General features: G+C 46.0%; 1 protein-coding gene across 1 annotated transcript; it reads right to left on the bottom strand.

Annotated features, from left to right (window-relative positions):
• Nucleotides 1-450: 450 nt before the first annotated feature.
• LOC144488229 (epidermal differentiation-specific protein-like) lies at nt 451-984 on the bottom strand. Its single transcript, XM_078206262.1, has one exon. The coding sequence runs from the start codon at nt 982-984 to the stop codon at nt 451-453; it is 534 nt and encodes a 177-aa protein (XP_078062388.1).
• Between the last annotated feature and the right edge of the window lie 16,663 nt (nt 985-17,647).

Raw genomic sequence — 17,647 nt, 5'->3', positions numbered from 1 at the left:
TGTATCTGGTTATTAAAGATACTCTGTCACTGCAAAAACTATCAGAGCTTTTAATCATAAATTTCCTGTTACTTTAACCAAACAAAGATTTCCAGGAAATTGGAGACTAACAAACAGAAACATTGCCAATAAGTTCGCAGCATTTGAATTTTATTTGATTGGTTATTTAGTGACAGTTCAAAGCAGCGGTACAGAACATAAGAACAGAGGAATATAATTAATCTTGCACCGAGGAACAACAAGCATTCGCTTTTTCAGGGTGACATGGATTTGAAATCAGTTTGCTGGGAGCGGCTGGTTATTTGAGTACAGATTTTCGGTGCAGGCTCTCTCTCTCTTACAGACAGTGCGGTTATTACAGGGAGGACAGTCTATCTCCAGAGGGTGGGCAGCAGTCAAAGCGGATCAGCCTGGGATAGACCAGCTCAAACTCTTCGCAAGTTGAAGCATTCACACTTCATGATCACGATTCAGTAAGGGTTTGAGGGAAGAGAGTTTGTCATTCCAGTGGAACTGCCTGCAGTCGGGACAGTTCTCACCCTTAAATGTAATCATGCGTCTCCCTTTCAAATGGAGGTCTGCGTACAGAATCCACACACCTTGCTTCACCTTATGGGATGAGACCGGATTTTTGAACCCAGCTATCTTGAGATCATCAACGAGTACAATGATGTTTCGAGATTGACCCTCGAAATGGGCATCTTCATATAGAACAATGTCAGGATTTCCTAATTCCTCCTTCACAAGGCGCACTGACACAATCTTGCTGTCCATGGAGCCAAGGTGGTTGTGTTCACCTGGCCCATAAACCATGAAATCCCCTTTGAGGTCGTTGTCTTTGTAAGCAACCCAGTGTTTCCCCTCCACCTTCAGGGAGCGAGCAGTTTGAGAGAAACTCACACACTCGAGATTGGAGACACTGTCTGTCAACTCCTTCCAGTTGCCTTTGCAATCTGGCTGGTCGTACAGCACAATCTTGCTCATGGTGTCAGCGGCTGGGTTTCTGTTGTCAGATTTCAGTGCGATGAGCAGCAGTGAAATCAAACGATAGTTTCTCGGTGTGAGAGTGAGGTTTTTATACACTTTCCCACTGCTGACTCAACATGATATAATCAATAATCACCACCCAATAGGCATTCAGCAGCTACTGAATCCACCCACAAAACACAAACTCCCAAAGGGAGACCCACCCTTCACTTGGAGCATGTCACAATTACCTGGAACAGATATGCCGTGTAAATTCAGAATACAGCACACTTTGGGGGACCCACATCTCAGGAACCGAGCTCACTGTTGTTTGACACCCTCTGGTGGCTGGGAGCGAGTGCAGTGACCTTAGAATCTTAGAAACCTTACAGCACAGAAAGAGGCCATTCGGCCCATCGAGTCTGCACCGACCACAATCCCACCCAGGCCCTACCCCCATATCCCTACATCTTTTACCCACTAATCCCTCTAACCTACGCATCCCAGGACACTAAGGGGCAATTTTAGCATGGCCAATCAACCTAACCCGCACATCTTTGGACTGTGGGAGGAATCCGGAGCACCCGGAGGAAACCCACGCAGACACAGAATGTGCAAACTCCACACAGACAGTGACCCAAGCTGGGAATCGAACCCAGGTCCCTGGAGCTGTGAAGCAGCAGTGCTAACCACTGTGCTACCGTGCCGTACCTGGTCTCTGTGTGTTGGATTGTTGTGTTGGTGGCTGCATTAAAGTTGGTAAGGAGTCGTACAACACCAGGTTAAAGTCCAACAGGTTCATTTGGTAGCAAACGCCACTCGCTTTCGGAGCGCTGCTCCTTCGTCAGGTGAGTGGGAGATCTGCTCATCAACAGCAAACAGGGCATATAAAGACACAAACTCAATTTACAGAATAATGAGTAATGATTGGAATGCGAGTCTTTACAGCTTGACTCCTTACTGTGTTTACCCCAGTCCAACGCCGGCATCTCCACATCATGCATTAAAGTTACACATTTTCACCTTAACATTGGTGTTGTGATCCTGTGTCTGTGTCGATCTGAAAATACTGGGACGGTGGCAGCGTCGGACCATGCCCCAATCTTCAAAATAAATTGGTGAGTTTGTCACTGACAAGTGGATATCCAGCTCTATTTCGCCCACAATATTACAGCGCTGTAACAGTGGAGACTGTGGAAGCACCTGAGAAACTGCACAGGGGGAGGTTTTCCTCCAGTCCCCATGGTCCGACCTTCCTTTACACATTCAGGCACTGTCACAGCTCTGCTCGACAAATCTGAACACTCAACACCTGTCAGACCTTGTGCTAAAAATCTTAGCAAATCAGCTCAGCTATTGCTGCCATTCACACTCCAGAGGTGTTGGAAGTGTGAGATATTAATTCTCCCATCCCACTCACCACTGGAATTCTCGCAGGGCGGGAGGGGAGCAGACCATGTAAAGGTCCATTGAAGTCAGATGGGAATCTCTGGTTTTCCGGTGAGTGCAGACAGAGAATCCCGCCCAATTGAATCAACCAAGCGAAACTCCATCAGCCCAGGGTCCTGCTTCAATCACTGCCTTCGGGATGAATCCTGGAGCTGCCCCGGAATGTGGACACAATGAAATATGATCCAGAGCTGCTCTCCTACCCCAGTCCTGCAGGCCCCAGCTCAGGCAGCTGATCCGAGTTGAAAGCAAAATTCTACAGATAGAACATAGAACATAGAAAGCCACAGCACAAACAGGCCCTTCGGCCCACAAGTTGCACTGATCATATCCCTACCTCTAGGCCTATCTATAGCCCTCAATCCCATTAAATCCAATGTACTCATCCAGAAGTCTCTTAAAAGACCCCAACGAGTTTGCCTCCACCACCACCGACGTCAGCCGATTCCACTCACCCACCACCCTCTGAGTGAAAAACTTACCCCTGACACCTCCTCTGTACCTACCCCCCAGCACCTTAAACCTGTGTCCTCTCGTAGCAACCATTTCAGCCCTTGGAAATAGCCTCTGAGAGTCTACCCTATCCAGACCTCTCAACATCTTGTAAACCTCTATCAGGTCACCTCTCATCCTTCGTCTCTCCAGGGAGAAGAGACCAAGCTCCCTCAACCTATCCTCATAAGGCATGCCCCCCAATCCAGGCAACATCCTTGTAAATCTCCTCTGCACCCTTTCAATGGCTTCAACATCTTTCCTGTAATGAGGTGACCAGAACTGCGCGCAGTACTCCAAGTGGGGTCTAACCAGGGTCCTATAAAGCTGCAGCATTATCTCCCGACTCCTAAACTCAATCCCTCGATTAATGAAGGCTAGTACGCCGTACGCCTTCTTGACTGCATCCTCCACCTGCGAGGCCGGTTTAAGAGTCCTATGGACCCGGACCCCAAGGTCCTTCTGATCCTCTACACTGCTAAGAATGGTACCCTTCATATTATACTGCTGCTTCATCCCATTGGATCTGCCAAAATGGATCACTACACACTTATCCGGGTTGAAGTCCATCTGCCACTTCTCCGCCCAGTCTTGCATTCTATCTATGTCTCGCTGCAACTTCTGACATCCCTCCAAACTATCCACAACACCACCTACCTTGGTGTCGTCAGCAAACTTACCAACCCATCCCTCCACTTCCTCATCCAGGTCATTTATGAAAATGACAAACAGCAAGGGTCCCAGAACAGATCCCTGGGGCACTCCACTGGTCACTGACCTCCATGCAGAGAAAGACCCCTCCACAGCCACTCTCTGCCTTCTGCAGGCAAGCCAGTTCTGTATCCACAAGGCAACAGCCCCTTGGATCCCATGCCCTCTCACTTTCTCAAGAAGTCTTGCATGGGGGACCTTATCGAACGCCTTGCTGAAGTCCATATAGACCACATCCACCGCTCTTCCTTCGTCAATGTGTTTGGTCACATTTTCAAAGAACTCAACCAGGCTCGTAAGGCACAACCTGCCCTTGACAAAGCCGTGCTGACTACTTTTGATCATACTAAACTTCTCTAGATGATCATAAATCCTGTCTCTCAGGATCCTCTCCATCAATTTACCAACCACTGAGGTTAGACTCACCGGTCGGTAATTTCCCGGGCTGTCCCTGTTCCCTTTCTTGAATATAGGGACCACATCTGCAATCCTCCAATCCTCCGGAACCTCTCCCGTCTCCATCGACGATGCAAAGATCATCGCCAAAGGCTCCGCAATCTCCTCCCTCGCCTCCCACAGTAACCTGGGGTACATCCCATCTGGTCCCGGCGACTTACCAACCTTGATGCCATTCAATAGTTCCAACACATCCTCTTTCTTTATGTCCACATGCTCGATCCTTTCTGTCCACCGCAAACCAGCAGTACAACCACCCAGATCCCTTTCCACCGTGAATACCGAGGTAAAGTATTCATTAAGCACCTCCGCCATTTCTAACGGTTCCGCACAAACTTTTCCCCCTTCACCTTTTAAGGGTCCTATGCCTTCACATCTCATCCTTTTACTCTTGACATATTTGTAGAAAGCCTTGGGATTCTCCTTAATCTTACCCGCCAAGGTCTTCTCATGACCCCTTCTCGCTCTCCTAATTTCCTTCTTAAACTCCTTCCTACATCCCGTATACTCCTCTAAATCCTTAACACCTCCTAGCTCTCTGAACCTTCTGTACGCCTCTCTTTTCTTATTCACCAGGTTCATCACTTTTTTCTGTCCCAAGTCAAACTTGGGACAGAAAAATGACAGAATCGAAGAACTGAGGAGAAAATTAACATCCGTTGTTTGATATATTTCACTTACAATGTAACAAGATTCATAAACTTCACTGTCAGAGGCTCAGTACTGAGGGAGTGCTGCACTGTCAGAGGGTCAGTACTGAGGGAGTGCCCGCACTGTCAGAGGCTCAGTACTGAGGGAGTGCTGCACTGTCAGAGGGTCAGTACTGAGGGAGTGCTGCACTGTCAGAGGATCAGTACTGAGGGAGTGCCGCACTGTCAGAGGGTCAGTACTGAGGGAGTGCTGCACTGTCAGAGGGTCAGTATTGAGGCAGTGCTGCACTGTCAGAGGGTCAGTACTGAGGGAGTGCTGCACTGTCAGAGGCTCAGTGCTGAGGGAGTGCTGCTCTGTCAGAGGGTCAGTGCTGAGGGCGTGCCACACTGTCAGAGGGTCAGTCCTGAGGGAGCACTGCACTGTCAGAGGGTCAGTACTGAGGGCATGCCACACTGTTCACACTGACTTGTGTGAACGTGCAGAGAGCGCTGACAAGCTATCTGACCATCGATGGTTGCGCAACCTTGCCAGATTCCATGACACACGCACACTTCCTTATCGCTGTAAACTCGCCCAGTCCCTGCACCCATCCCCATCTACTGTCAGAGGGTCAGTCCTGAGGGAGCACTGCACTGTCAGAGGGTCAGTACTGAGGGAGTGCCACACAGTTAGAGGGTCAGAAATGAGGGAGTGCCGCACTGTCTTACGGTCAGTACAGGGGAAAGCTGCACTGCTAGAGGTTCAGTACTGAGTAACTTTGGGGAGGACAGGAGAGGGAGAGTTCGCAGACGCACAGCGGGTCAGTGAGACAGCGACCCAGCAGATGGCGACAGTGAGGTGGTAACTGAGTGCAGTGAGACTTGGACACCAGTCGACGGAGGCAATGAGGTGACTAACGAGTGCAGAGAGACAGGGACCCAGTAGATGGAGACAGTGAGGTGTCTTGCTGAGTGCAGTGAGACAGGGACACCAAGAGATGAAGGTAATGAGGTGTCGAACTGAGTGCAGTGAGACAAGGACACCAGCAGATGGAGAAAGTGAGGTGACAATCTGAATGCAGTAAGACAGGGTAACCAGCTGATGGAGACAGTGAGGTATCTAACTGAGTGCAGTGAGACAGGGATACCACTGTTCAATTATTTGTGTCATGTTGCAGTAGATTGATATTAGCCTCACTGTGGCAGAGGGAGGGGACACAGACTGTTAGCAGAATAAGGGCACAGAATCAAACAGTAAAATAAACAAGTCAGAGGGAGTGGAGCTGTATTAAGTTTCAGGGAGTAAGGCCAGGCTGGATGGCCTCTACTTTAACGCCAAGAGTATTGCAGGCAAAATGGATGAGTGTAGGGTCATAATTGACACGTGGTAGTATGATATAGTGGCCATGTGATACAGACATGGTAGAAGGAAGGACACGATTGGCAACTCAACATTCCGGGATATAGAATCTTCAGGCAAGACAGGGAGGAGGTAAAAGAGGAGGAGGCATGGCATGATTAGTTAAAGAGTCAGTTACTGCAGTAAGGCGAGATGATATATTGGAGGGAGCTTCTAATGCAGCTTTGTAGGTAGAGCTTAGGAATAAAAAAGGGGCAGCCACATTGCTAGATGTTTATTATAGACCCCTGATATTCAGAGGCATACTGAGGAGCAAGTATGTGTGTAATTCGCGGAGGGGTGTAAAAACAATAATAATACGATAACAACAATAATAATATTAGGGGATTTCAACTTTCCCAACATTCATAGAATCATAGAATCCTACAGTGCAGAAGGAGGCCACTCGGCCCATCAAATCCACACCGACCACAATCCCACCCAAGCCCCACCGACACAACCCAATGCATTTACCCTTACTGGTCCCCCTGACACTATGGGGCAATTTACCATGGCCAATGAACCTAACCCGCACATCTTTGGACTGTGGGAGGAAACTGAAGCACCTGGAGGAAACCTACGCTGACACGGGGAGAATGTGCAAACTCCACGCAGACTGTGACCGAAGCTGGAATTGAATCTGGTGCTGTGAGGCAGCAATGCTAACCACTATGCCACCCACATTGTTGCTTCAAAGCATGTGAAGAGAATGAGGATGATGGTATGGAATTCAAGGAGAGAGACTGTCAGGTTCTTGAGCAAATTGACATCGGGAAGGACAACAAATTGAAGCATTGGCAGCTTTAAAAGTGGATAAATCTAGACTGCTGTGGGAGGCAAGGGAGGAGATTCAATTCCTCACTCGCCATGGGGTAAGTGTCAGACCACTGGAGAGCAGCTAATGTGGTTCCGCTATTTAAGAAGGATTGTAGAGATAAACAGTGAACTAGAGACCAGTGAGTCTCACGTCAGTGGCAGAGAAACTATTGGAGAAACTTCTGAAGGAGAGCATCTATCTCCACATGGAGAGGCAAAGCTTGATCAGGGATAGTCAGCATGCCTTCATCAGAGGGAGGTCATGCCTAACAAATTTGATTGAGTTTTTTGAGGGGGTGACCAGGTGTGTAGACAAGGGTAGTGCAGTGGATGTAGTTTATATGGATTTCAGCAAAGCCTTTTACAAGGTCCCACATGGGAGACTTGTGAAAAATGTAAATTCACCTGGGATACAGGGTAATTTGATAACGTTGATTCAAAATTGGCTCAGTTGTAGGAGACAGAGGGTGATGAAAGAAGGTGGCTTTAGAGGCTGGAAGTCAGTGTCCAGTGGCGTACCACAGGGATCTGTGTCGGGTCCCCAGTTATTCATCATTTATTTAAATGTCATAGATGACTATGTGGGGGGTAGGATTAGTAAGTTTGCGGATGACACAAAGATTGGCCAGGTGGTTAACAGCGAGGCGGAGTGTCTTGGGCTACAAGAAGACATAGACAAAATGGTCAAATGGGCAGATAAGTGGCAGATGGAATTTAACCCTGAAAAGTATGAGGTGATACACTTTGGAATGAGTAACTTGACAAGGAAGTATTCAATGAATGGTAGGACATGAGGAAGTTCTGTGGAACTTCTGTGGAACTTCTGTGGCGTGTTTGTTCACAGATCTCAGAAGGCGGAAGGGCATGTTAGTAGGGTAGTGAAAAAGGCATATGAGACATTTGGCTTTATCAATCGAGGCAGAGATTACAAAAGCAGGGAAGTCATGTTGGAGTTGTATGGAACTTTGTTAAGGCCACAGCTGGAGCACCGTGTGCAGTTCTGTTCGCCACATTATCAGAAGGATGTGATTGCACTCGAGGGTGTGCAGAGGAGATTCACCAGGATGTTGTATGCGCTGGAACATTTAAGTTATGAAGAGAGGTTGCGTAAGCTTGGGTTGTTTTTGTTTGAGAAGTGAAGACTGAGGGGGTGACCAGATCGAGGTGCACAAGATTATGAGGGACATGGACAGGGTGGATAAGGATAAGCAGCTCCTTATCCACTCTGTCCATGTCCCTCATAATCCCTCTGACGAAGGCATGCTGACTATTCCTGACCAAGCTTTGCCTCTCCAAGTGGAGATAGATGCTCTCCTTCAGAAGTTTCTCCAATAGTTTCCCTGCCACTGAAGGGTCAGTCACAAGAGGACATAGGTTCAAGGTGAGGGGCAGGAGGTTTAAGAGGGATGTGAGGAAAAACCCTTTTACCCAGAGCGTGGTGATGGCCTGGAATGCGCTGCCTGGGAGGGAGGTAGAGGTGGGTTGCCTCACAACTTTTTAAAAATTCCTGGATGTGCATTTGGCACATCATAACATTCAAGGCAATAGGCCAAGTGCTTTTGATTTGATTTGATTTAATGTTGTCACATGCATTAGTATACAGTGAAAAGTATTGTTTCTTGTGCGCTATACAGACAAAGCATATCACCCATAGAGAAAGAAATGAGAGAGTGCAGAATGCAGTGTTACAGTCATAGCTAGTTTTGCAGAGAAATATTAACTTAATGCAAGGTAGGTCCATTCAAAAGTCTGATGGCAGCAGGGAAGAAGCTGTTCTTGAGTCAGTTGGTATATGACCTCAGACTTTTGTATCGTTTTCCCGATAGAAGAAGGTGGAAGAGAGAATGTCCAGGGTGCTTGGGGTCCTTAATTGTGCTGGCTGCTTTGCCGAGGCAGCGTGCAGTGCAGACGGAGTCAATGGATGGGAGGCTGGTTTGCGGGATTGTTTGGGCTACACTCACAACCTTTTGTAGTTTCTTGCAGACTTGGGCAGAGCAGGAGCCAGACCAAGCTGTGATACAACCAGAAATAATGCTTTCTATGGTGCATCTGTAAAAGTTGATCAGAATCGTAGCTGACAGTAAAGGTTTTGGTGGGCATTCTTAACTATAGTCTCGGCATGGGGGGACCAGGGCAGGTTGTTGGTGATCTGGACACCTAAGAACCTGAAGCTTTCAACCCTTTCTACTTTGTCCCCATTAATCTAAACAGGGGTATGTTTTTCACTACGCTTCCTGACGTCGATGACAATCCCTTCATTTTGTTGACATTGAGGGAAGATTGTTGTTGCCGCACCAGTTCACCAGTTTCTCTATCTCATTCCTGTACTCTGTCTCGTCATTGTTTGAGATCTGGCCCACTACGGTGGTGTCATCAGCAAACTTGAAAATCGAGTTGGGGGGGAATTTGGCCACACAGTCAGAGGTGAATAAGGAGTATAGTAGAGGCTGAGAACACAGCCGTGTGGTGCACCGGTGTTGAGGATCATCGTGGAGAAGGTGTTGTTGCCTATTGTTGCTGATTGTGGTCAATGGGTCAGGAAGTTCAGGATCCAGTCGCAGAGGGAGGAGCCGAGGCCCAGGCCACATGGGCCACATGCTGGCAGATACGATTAGGTGGGAGTTCAGGTGTTTCTAATGTGTTGGTGCAGAATCGATGGGCCAAAGGGCCTCTTCTGCACTGCATGATTCTATGATTCATTGTCTGCCATAGCTGACACTTTTCAGATTTTTATCATAATTTTTTTTGCTGTATGTATTGCAATATATGGAACATCGCTGTCTACCGTGCTGTGGTTCGATCAACTGTAAACTACAGTTTATCACAATTAACTGTTTTCTGTGGGAAAATGAGCTTCCTGTTTCATGACCCTCAACGTTTGTGAGCTGCCTTTATGTTAAAAGCAATCTTTAAGTCCATGGAGGGAACCCATCACACTTCCTTCATCAATCTCTAATGCTGTTACAGTGAAACATTCACTTACCTGATTAAAGCAGAATCGGACTGTTACAAATCTCTGCTCGCTTACCTTCATTTACTCATCTCTCATTTCCTTGCTCCTTCTCTCTCAAATCTTACCACCAGGCCTGTTAAACTGCCTCGACTGTAGCTACAGGAAATGTCCCTGCAAGCTTTCTTGGTAAAGCTGTCATATTTGTCAATCTCCAGTACTTCCTATTTGGGTAGATAGGATGACTATGGGAAGCCCTTCCTCCACCTCCATTCCCCTATCAGACCAGCGCACATGCCATTTGGACCAGGGTACTGCAGCCACCTTAAAGCTGCCCAGCTTTTCTCTATCGCCTGTGCTGTACATTTTTCACCCAATCCATTGTGCCCAAAACCTCTGCTTCTACAGTGGAACATAGAACATAGAATAGTACAGCACAGAACAGGCCCTTCGGCGCACGACGTTGTGCCGAGCTTTATCTGAAACCAAGATCAAGCTATCCCACTCCCTATCATCCTGGTGTGCTCCATGTGCCTATCCAATAACCACTTAAATGTTCCTAAAGTGTCTGACTCCACTATCACTGCAGGCAGTCCATTCTACACCCCAACCACTCTCTGCATAAAGAACCTACCTCTGATATCCTTCCCATATCTCCCACCATGAACCCTATAGTTATGCCCCCTTGTAATAGCTCCACCCACCCGAGGAAATAGTTTTTGAACGTTCACTCTATCTATCCCCTTCATCATTTTATACACCTCTATTAAGTCTCCCCTCAGCCTCCTCCGCTCCAGAGAGAACAGCCCTAGCTCCCTCAACCTTTCCTCATAAGACCTACCCTCCAAACCAGGCAGCATCCTGGTAAATCTCCTCTGCACTCTTTACAGCGCTTCCACATCCTTCTTATAGTGAGGTGACCAGAACTGCACACAATATTCCAAATGTGGTCTCACCAAGGTCCTGTACAGTTGCAGCATAACCTCACGGCTCTTAAACTCCAACCCCCTGTTAATAAAAGCTAACACACTATAGGCCTTCTTCACAGCTCTATCCACTTGAGTGGCAACCTTAGTTTGCACATTCTCCCCATCTCTGCATGGGTTTCCTCCGGGTGCTCCAATTTCCTCCCACAGTCTGAAAGACGTGCAGATTAGGTGGATTGGCCATGCTAAATTCTCCCTCAGTGTACCCGAACAGGCGCCATTGTGTGGCGACTGGGGGATTTTCACAGTAACTTCATTGTGGTGTTACTGTATGGCTACTTGTGACCAATATATAAAACTTAAACTTTTAGTTTCCCCCTCTCAGCATTCTCTCCATCAGGAACTCTCAGTAGAAGATATTCATTTTGAATGATAGTTACAAAACAATATGATCCAGAGTTCAAATGAAATGTTTTTAAGTTGGCAGCACTATTTCAAGATGAATGTTCCTTTCCTTCATCTGTTAATTAATTAACTTGGTGAGAATTACCTAATTGACTGTAAATGCTGAACGTACTGTATACCGACAGGGAATTAATTTATTGCCATCTGTCAATTCATGTAAAAACAAAATCTAGGTTGGCCGATATAGCAACCACAATATCCCCGTGGAGATCCCACAGGGTACAAAAGGTAGGGTCTGCAGATGTACTGACTCAGAGCTGAATGCAGAGAGATTATCTGCAGCACGGAGGGACAGATCACGCCATCGGAGAATATGCTTGAAACATTTAATGAGGTCATAAAAATATACTATGCAATCCTCGCTGTCATCGGTGTTCCTGGTAAGTGACTTTCAGTGACTATAAGCAGTGAAGTTATATAACTGTGTGTGTGAGCTGGTCTCCTATTGTGCTCTGTGAATGATATGATTACATGTAGATATGGAGCTCATTATCAGAGCACCACCCTCTCAGTGTTCTAATGTCCTGAATTCAAATGTCCTGAGTTCTCTCTGCAGTTTTAGACCGTTGCCTCAAGTGAAGATCAAGCTCTTCCTGGAACTCCCAGAATTGCCAAGTTATTGCTTCTTGCTGCAGGTTTTGTGCCAGTAAATCTGACCTCAGCAAGGGCAATTCTCCAACGGAAGTTATTTGTGGGAGTTATTTTAAGTGTCGGTCAGTAAAACGGGTGAAGCACAGAGCTACAGTCAGCACGTTTTCCTGGCAGTGTCTGTCCATCTGCAATTGCAGGGATTCTGGATCACCCCGACAGAGGGTGAATATTGCACTGTGCCACCTCAATCTTTCAGATTTCTAACTGGCTTTCATTGGAGGCTCCCAATGAAACTCCCTGAGACTTTACACAGATAACCGTTACCAGCTCCTGACCTGAGCTCAGTGAGCTCTGTTGCTGCAAGGAGAGACACCTATACCCGATGGACACATGTCGGGGATGTTACTAGTGCACAAATCAGACAGAATGAAATAAAAATGACTTCAGCAAACTTTTAGCAGTGCAATGAATCGAACAATTCTCCCAGTTTTTCAATGGACTGGAAAGATTTATCCACAAGGAATTTTATCACTGGAAGGGTCGGTTCGTGTACTATTGCACATAATGGGTGGTCCATAGATAGATGGACAGGTGGAAGAATGGATGGATGAATTGATACATTCCTATTGTTAACAGAACAGTATCAATATGTTTCAATTCATACATTTAAAATTTCTACATCTCAGGCCAGGGATCCAGGTTCAATTCCAGCCTCGGGTCACGTCTGCATGGAGTCTGCGTGTTCTCCTCATGTCCATGTGGATTTCCTCTGGGTGCTCCAGTTTCCTCCCACACTCCAAAGATGTGCAGGTCAGGAGGATTGGCTGTGCTAAATTGCCCCTTAGTGTCCAAAGATGTGTAGGTTATGTTGATTGCCATGGTAAATTGCTCCTTAATGTCAGGCAGACTAGCAGGGTACGTACCTGACGGTTTGGGCCTGGCTGGAATTGTTGTCAGTGCAGGTTCGATGGGCTGAATAGCCTCCTTCTGCACTGTCGGGATTCTATGATTAAATGATGATTCGATGATCGGCACAAAATGTCTACAGTATTCAAACTCTTTACACAACATATCCTTACTTCGAGTAAATTACTGCAAACAACTTTTCCTTTGTTTGCATCTTGATAAATCCTCTTTCCCTAACAAGGTCTGAGAATCTGTAGGTTGTTCAGGGCTGAACAGTTTATCTATCTAGAGAACAAGATGAATGTGATAGAATTGTCCATTGTGTGAGAGTCTATGGTTTGATGGAGCAATGCCTGTTTGAGTTTTTACACTGATAACTCTCATTATTATCTGTCCTTAAACTCAGTGAGCTGTGTGCCTGTGAGGGTGAACACAGCAGAACACACAATATGAGGTTTTAATAATACAGGGGCAATCACATGGAAATAAATAGCAGCATTGGTAAGTATTTTACAATTAAACAGAGAATATACTTCTCTCAATTCTGGTATTAATCAGGTTTAAACAATTGCAGTTTCAACGGCCCCTAAATATCTTCTTGGCAAATGGAGAGATGAACTGCATACAGGATGCCAAGTGTTCGACAATTTAAGCTCTGCAGTAGTTTAACATCGACTGTTTGTATTTGTTTTCCAATTCCATTCCACCAGATGTGAACTCCAGTTTTTGTTTAGTGTACGAGTCAGGAAAACTATCCCGCAGCCTGGAATCCCACAATGCCATGGAGGGAATCTAATCCGGCCTGTCTTTGTCCATGGTTCAATGAGGAAATGGAACCGTCAGTGTTAAGCTTGGGAACATATTCAATAATTGAATTGCCGTTCACCAAATCATCTTTATTGAGAAGTCACTAATTCTGAGTGGACGGATTCCAAGCATGGACGGACAAACACTCAGAATTAGTGACTTCTCAAACCCATCTGTTGGGAATTAGTGACTTCTCAAACCCATCTGTTGGGAGGGTTAGATGAGAATTGGGGTTACAATATAAAGTCTCAAAATGTTGTGTTCTTACCCGAATTTGAAACTAAAATGTTGCCCTGTGTAGCATCCGTTCATTCTTTTAGAACTGGTCCGAAGTGAAACTTCTTTATTGAGCACCATTTAAAAGCATTTACAGAAAACAAAATAAGGATTAATTAAGAGAGAGAGAGCGAGAAATAGAGAAAGCAGCAAAAGCCAGCCAGCATTGTGCTGGTCAAAAAACTCAAAACATAATCTGGATCGAACTGACGAAACACCGATCTGTGTCTACAACATAACTGAATACTTATCTGTTTTATTAAAGAGCTGGGTATAAGCAGTCTTCAACTACATATAAACAATTGGCAGCTGTGACCATGAAACATTGCTGCTTACCTGATGAGGAAGCCTGTTTACCTTACATTGCACTTTCAAAGAATGTAGCCAATTTCTATACTCAACCCAGAATTCCAAGCTGAGTTTGAAAATGTGGCCAAAGTAGCTCAAATTAGCATGAAGCATAGCACAATTAGGTATATAGACAGAAATACCTTTAAATAAAATCTTTCAATGGGGCAAACCATACAGAGGATCCCACACCCTGACTATCCAGGCTAAAGCAAGAACGTTTCAATGTAATTCATACAGGGTTTGTCCCTTTTCTTACAGTCAATTTAGTGGCGATTGTGATCCTATCACAGGGAAAATGTGGCCTCTCCAACTGCACCACTCGCTACCTAGTGGCCATGGCAACAGCGGATCTACTGGTCATCATCACTGAAGTTATACTGTGGCGGATCAGTTACTATTTTTTCCCAGGCTCTTTCTTAGATATTACTCCAGTGTGTAGTGTTATCAATGTCCTCAGTAGGGCAGCCACAGATTATTCTGTCTGGTTTACTGTCACTTTCTCCATTGATCGGTTTGTCGCTATTTGTTGCCAGAAGCTGAAACAAAGATATTGCACCAAAGAAACTGCGGCTGTCATTCTAGCAGCAACCTGCATTCTCTTCTGTTTAAAAAATGTTCCAAACTACTTTACACTGGAACCTAGATGGATAATTAAACATGTACCATGGTTTTGTGACGTTAGGCCAAACTATTTCACTGAGCCGGGATGGATTGGTTTTGATTGGTTGGATACAGCATTAACGCCATTGCTCCCATTCATATTGATTTTACTGCTCAATGCTCTGACAATCAGACATATTTTAATGGCCAGTCGAGTCCGAAAGCGATTGATTGACCAAAACAAGGGAAGTAATCACAGTGACCCAGAGATAGAGAGCAGAAGGAGATCTGTGATTTTACTCTTCAGCATATCCGGCAGCTTCATAATTCTCTGGTCAATTTACGTCATAGAATTCTTATATTATAACATCACAGGAACGGATCCCAAAGATTACAATGATTCGGAAAATATATTTGAAAATGTGGGTGATATGCTGCAGGTTTTGAATTGCTGCACCAACACGTTTGTTTATGGGGCAACTCAGTCCAAATTTAGAGAGCAGTTCAAGATTGCGGTGAAATATCCAGTTACGTCAGTTATTCAATTAATTCATAAATGAAAGTGAGAGAAGAGAGTGGGTGGCCAGTGACATAGTGGTTAGCGCTGCTGCCTCACAGCGCCAGGGGTCCTGGGTTCAATTCCAGTCTCGGGTCACTGTTTGTGTGGAGTTTGCACTTTCTCCCCGTGCCTGTGTGGGTTTCCTCCCACAGTCCAAAGATGTGCGGGATAGGGTGATTGGCCATACTAAGTTGACCCTAGTGTCAGGAGGATTAGCAGAGCAAATGTGCAGGTTTATGGGAATAAGGCCTGGGTGGGATTGTGGTCGGTACAGACCTGATGGGCTGAATGGCCTCCTTCTCTCTGTAGGGATTCTATGATTCCATGAGCCCAGAGACAGTTTTCTGCTTTCCCTGTCCATGAATGAAATGTGTATCCCCAGATTCAGAGTTAAGCCATGTCAAAGGACATTGAAAAATGAGAAAAGGGTCTTTCTTGGAGAAAAGGGAGTTAATTAGTAGAACTCAGTGACCTAATGAAGAATTTTCTGAAGAAAGGCGTGATATATCTTTAACTGTGGGTAAAAGGTGTATGTATGGAGAGTGTGGGCCAGAAGCAGAATTATTCTCACCCCAGAGAACACATGGGGTAACGGCAGCTGCAGTCCCTCCTCAATCTCCACTGGGTCAAATGTCATCAGCTCTCATGTTCTCACACAGCGAAAACACACTCTTTCACCAATAAATTGCTACAGATGCTGGAAAGGGTCATGTGTGAATTGGCTATTTGTATTATTGTTATTTAATCTGTTCCCCTCCAATTCCATTGAACGGTTGCTGCCAGCTATATTTTTCTCTCTCTGCTCCATCTAAGATGTTAGTGATGGTGATAGAACTCAGGAAAAGCCAGAAGCAAGAAAGGATCTCGGACAGACTGCACACAGCAACCGTAACCCCTGGGCATTTGACCTGGCAACATCGCTGCTGGACAGGGTCCACTCCCTTCCTGACCCCAATGATGCTGAAAATTGTTGAAGATTCCCTCTCATCAGCTTCTAAGCTGCGTTTCTTGAATAAAATATCATTAACCCCCGCCCCATCCTAACAGAACGACACACCAAAATCCATCACCTTTGCAATCAGTGTCTGTTCTGCATATTTATATTAGCTTACTCCAACAACTCTCCACTGACTGGGACTGTGATTCCAATATTATCCAAACTGGAAAATCGTCATCGCTGACCCCTCTGCCCATTCCAGTCTATTTCCTTGTCCCCTTCATAATGTTCCTCTCAATGCTGTCCCTCAAGGCTATCATCTTGAAACAGCAATAGTCCCGACACAAGGAAGTTCAGCCCCTCTACTCAACCTGGAATTACGAATCTACTGATGACCATGAAACCATTGTCGATTGTCAGAAAAACCCACCTGGTTCACCAATGCTCCTTTAGGGAAGGAAATCTGCTGTCCTGACCCGGTCTGGCCTACATGTGAGTCCAAAGCCATAGCAATGTGATTGATTCTCAACTGCCCTATATGGGCGACTAGGGATGGGCAATAAATACTGATGTGGAGATGCCGGAGTGGAGCACTCCTCGTCACAATGATGTGGAGCACTCCTCGTCACAATGGATGTCTCGGCACTCTACACCAGCATCCCCCACGATGGTGGCATTGCTGCAACGGCCTCAGTACTCAATGCCATCAACTGCCAGTTTCCAGATGCAATTTTACAACTCATCCGCTTCATCCTGGACCACAATATCTTCACCTTCAACAACCAGTTCTTCATCCAGACACACGGAACAGCCATGGGGACAAAATTCGCACCTCAATATGCCAACATCTTCATGCACAGGTTCGAACAAGACTTCTTCACCGCACAGGACCTTCAACCGATGCTATACACTAGATACATCGATGACATTTTCTTCCATTGGAGTCATGGTGAACAATCACTGAAACAACTATATGATGACATCAACAAGTTCCATCCCACCATCAGACTCACCATGGACTACTCTCCGGAATCAGTTGCATTCTTGGACACACGCATCTCCATTAAGGACGGTCACCTCAGCACCTCACTGTACCGCAAGCCCACGGGTAACCTCATGATGCTCCACTTCTCCAGCTTCCACCCTAAACACGTAAAAGAAGCCATCCCCTACCGTCAAGCCCTCCGAATACACAGGATCTGCTCGGATGAGGAGGATCGCAACAGACACCTCCAGACGCTGAAAGATGCCCTCATAAGAACAGGATATGGCGCTCGACTCATCGATCAACAGTTCCGATGCCCCACAGCGAAAAACCGCACCAACCTCCTCAGAAGACAAACACGGGACACGGTGAACAG

This window comes from Mustelus asterias, unplaced genomic scaffold (genome assembly GCF_964213995.1).
Source record: "Mustelus asterias unplaced genomic scaffold, sMusAst1.hap1.1 HAP1_SCAFFOLD_1390, whole genome shotgun sequence".
Classification (NCBI taxonomy): Eukaryota; Metazoa; Chordata; class Chondrichthyes; order Carcharhiniformes; family Triakidae; genus Mustelus; species Mustelus asterias.
This window is presented reverse-complemented; position numbering and strand designations above follow the sequence as displayed.

Coding starts and splice junctions, on each gene's coding strand:
- LOC144488229 (XM_078206262.1), bottom strand. CDS start 984: ATGAGCAAGATTGTGCTGTACGACCAGCCAGATTGCAAAGGCAACTGG.